The sequence below is a fragment of the Sclerotinia sclerotiorum genome, genomic scaffold (genome assembly GCF_000146945.2).
Source record: "Sclerotinia sclerotiorum 1980 UF-70 scaffold_7 genomic scaffold, whole genome shotgun sequence".
Lineage (NCBI taxonomy): Eukaryota > Fungi > Ascomycota > Leotiomycetes > Helotiales > Sclerotiniaceae > Sclerotinia > Sclerotinia sclerotiorum.
In genome coordinates, this window is record NW_001820829.1 from 1,631,924 (window position 1) to 1,634,838 (window position 2,915).

At 39.0% G+C, this 2,915-nt stretch overlaps 1 protein-coding gene across 1 annotated transcript; it reads right to left on the minus strand.

Annotated features, from left to right (window-relative positions):
* Window positions 1–1,031: 1,031 nt before the first annotated feature.
* On the minus strand, window positions 1,032–2,494 carry SS1G_06205 (predicted protein; the record flags this gene model as incomplete). The annotated part of the gene is made up of 6 exons (XM_001593233.1): window positions 1,032–1,057; window positions 1,258–1,341; window positions 1,716–1,763; window positions 1,921–2,047; window positions 2,084–2,105; window positions 2,466–2,494. The coding sequence occupies 6 exons, from the start codon at window positions 2,492–2,494 to the stop codon at window positions 1,032–1,034; spliced, it is 336 nt and encodes a 111-aa protein (XP_001593283.1).
* Window positions 2,495–2,915: the final 421 nt, after the last annotated feature.

Genomic DNA, 2,915 nt, shown 5'->3' on the forward strand with positions numbered 1-2,915 from the left:
GGAAATATGATAGTGTCAGTACATACTTTGCAAAGGCAATATTGCATGTTGATCAAATCTTACTAAAGAGTCTGTGCAACACAGAGATATGATGCGAAAACTAAAAGCAACAAACACAATTATAACATAGAGGGCTGATTATGCTTACATTTGATCGTCCTAAGAAGCAAACCTCAGGGCTGTCTCCAAACGCCATGGAGTAGAATTGTGAAGTAGACCATAAGTGCTTGAACGGCTTTTTAGTAAAAAACGTATTTGCATGGACGAGTTGTGCTTCTGTAGGTGGTAAAGTGTCCCAGTGATAGCAAAGTCTGGTAGATGGAAAATTCATATGTTGAGGTGTAGGACGATCATGAGTTGGAGAATTTGTCGTAATTCTTCTCAGAACATCCTTCGCACAGAATCCCTGGAATCGCTTTATACCTACACGAGCCCATGACTGTACCTTCAAAGGGGATGACATGGAATGGTAGGCAATGTTAAGGTATGGTAAGGTAAGGTAAGGTAAGGTAAGGTAAGGGAAGGGAAGGGAAGGGAAGGGAAGAAAAAAGAGAAAAAGAAAAAAAGACAAAGGCAATGCCACAGCAAAAATCCATCTAATGTTTATATATTAACCTATCCTGCTCTACCAGACAATCAAATATTCCCCCCAACCCCTTGAAAACATAAAAAATTCAAATCCACAAATCAACACACAAACGAAAATCTCTCAATACAACAAAAATCGCTGTATAAGTACCTACTACCTAATACATAAACCTCCTCATCCAAACCTTAAACCTCTAATTTACCATCTATTTATCTATCTATCTAACCAACTAATTTCTTATTTCGCTAACCACCAACCTATCCTCCACATCATCCTATCCAAATTAGTCCCGCCTCGCTCCACCCCATACAAAAATAAAAACAAAAACAAAACGTCGTCAGCACAACATTCAAATCAAGCTAAAATTGAATCATAAATCATAAAAAAGCGGTATCAAGTGCAAAACTAATACTTAATACTTATTAACTACTGATCTGATTATTTATGTATTTATATCTGCTGGGGCTACTATAGGATCGATTGGTTATGTAAGACTTATTAATGTGGGTAATTAGATGGAAAGTCACTTTTGGTTTGCTGGTAATCGAAGGGGGGGGTTGGACTTGTTTTAGAGTTGTGATTTTGTTTTTGTAGGGTTGATATTTGGGATATTTGGGCGCTGGGAAGTATGTAAGATTTAGATTTGAGGATAGGGGTGTGTAATTTACCTTGGATGGAAAATTGAGGAGGATTTGATTGATCGGGAGGTTCTTGCTTGTGTGGAGTTGTGGAGTTTTCGGTGGTAAGAGTATCTATTTGGTTTGGTATTTGTCTAAGTGATTCTCACCAAAAGTTGGTTTTTTTTTTTTCGTTGTTGTTGTCTGGTAAGTTTTGATCGCTCTTTCCGAGCGCTGTTGTCTTTACCTTCTTCTTCTTTTCTCCGTACTATCAGATAATATAGGCGTCGGTATGCCATGCCTTTCATTGTGCGCCCACTGGTATCTTCCTCCTGAAAATAGAGTGGTATATAGTATAGCACACCACCTCTATGATCATCCCACTCCATTTCTGGAGAAAGTTGAATACGATATTGCATTGTAATAATACTAGCTAACCTCTGAATTCTTTTTGCCCTAACTCAAGGTAAAGATCTTCTTAAGTTCAACTTACTCTATCAAAATCTTACCCCAGCTACTCAGTTCCTTATACCCCGTGTTTTCGTACTCAGACGATACTATCTGCTAGTTGCTCCATTGATAAATTTTAAGCTTTATTCCCTATTAAGACCTTATACTGGTTGTGGTTATATTTGAGTGCTACTAGTGAAAAATCCTCATTACCATATGATCTAGTAGCATTATTAGATGCAGCGAAGTACTATATATATATACCTCTAATTTCATTATCCAGATTTCCTTTACCGCTAACACCTCTCTTTTCTCCCTTGCACAACACTGAGCAGTTCCACAGATCTCTTTCTAACACTACCTCCTCATCTTTCCCAACGAATTCATTTTCCTGGTGATATAATCTCTCTTAGCGGCACACTCATACAGCAGTAAGTGTGCCTTCCTCTCTATAATCACTGTTACTATCAAAAGACCATTCACACAAATCAACGACAGCCTAATTTCCAATCTGGAGTTACAATCCCGCAGACAGTCCGCATTTGCAGCCGTAGTCGTAGCCTATCCCAAATCTTCATCTCCGTTCTTAACACTCTCTCCACTCCGCTCCACTCACTTTTCCCTACACCTTCCACTCCATCCGCTGTATCAGATCATTAATAATCAACTACCAGCTGGCAACTACTCGAGATACCCTTCCACCAAAGCCAAAGCCACTAAATCCATGATTCACAAATTGCACTCTGAGAACAATCAAATGCCTTGTATACAAGCTAAGAAAGCAGAACAGACTTCAGATAACTTCTCACCTTGTTTCCTCCCTACAGTCTCCATACATGATCAAATCTCATAATCTCACGATATACTTCCAAGCTTTCAGTAACCTAGTCACCTCTCCATAGATATACCTCCATATACCCAGTCCCCATAGACTAAGAATCCCTTCCAACAACAGATGAGAAGAAAGGAGGATAAAACAAAACAAAAAATAAGGTAGACAACAGATTACTACTTTACAAAAGGAAGATAAACTACTCATCTGACTACACCACTAAACCATATGACCCCAACCTAGCTCAATATCCACCCTCAAAATGTTATAATCCGAACCTAGTCTAACCTAACCTAAGCTAACCTACCATATCCTATCTTATCCTCACAACCACCCACCAAGCAAGAAATCCCTCGACATCTTTCATACCTCCCAATAACCTATTAGCCTACCAAACTACCGCCAAATCCACAATACCATCCGCATC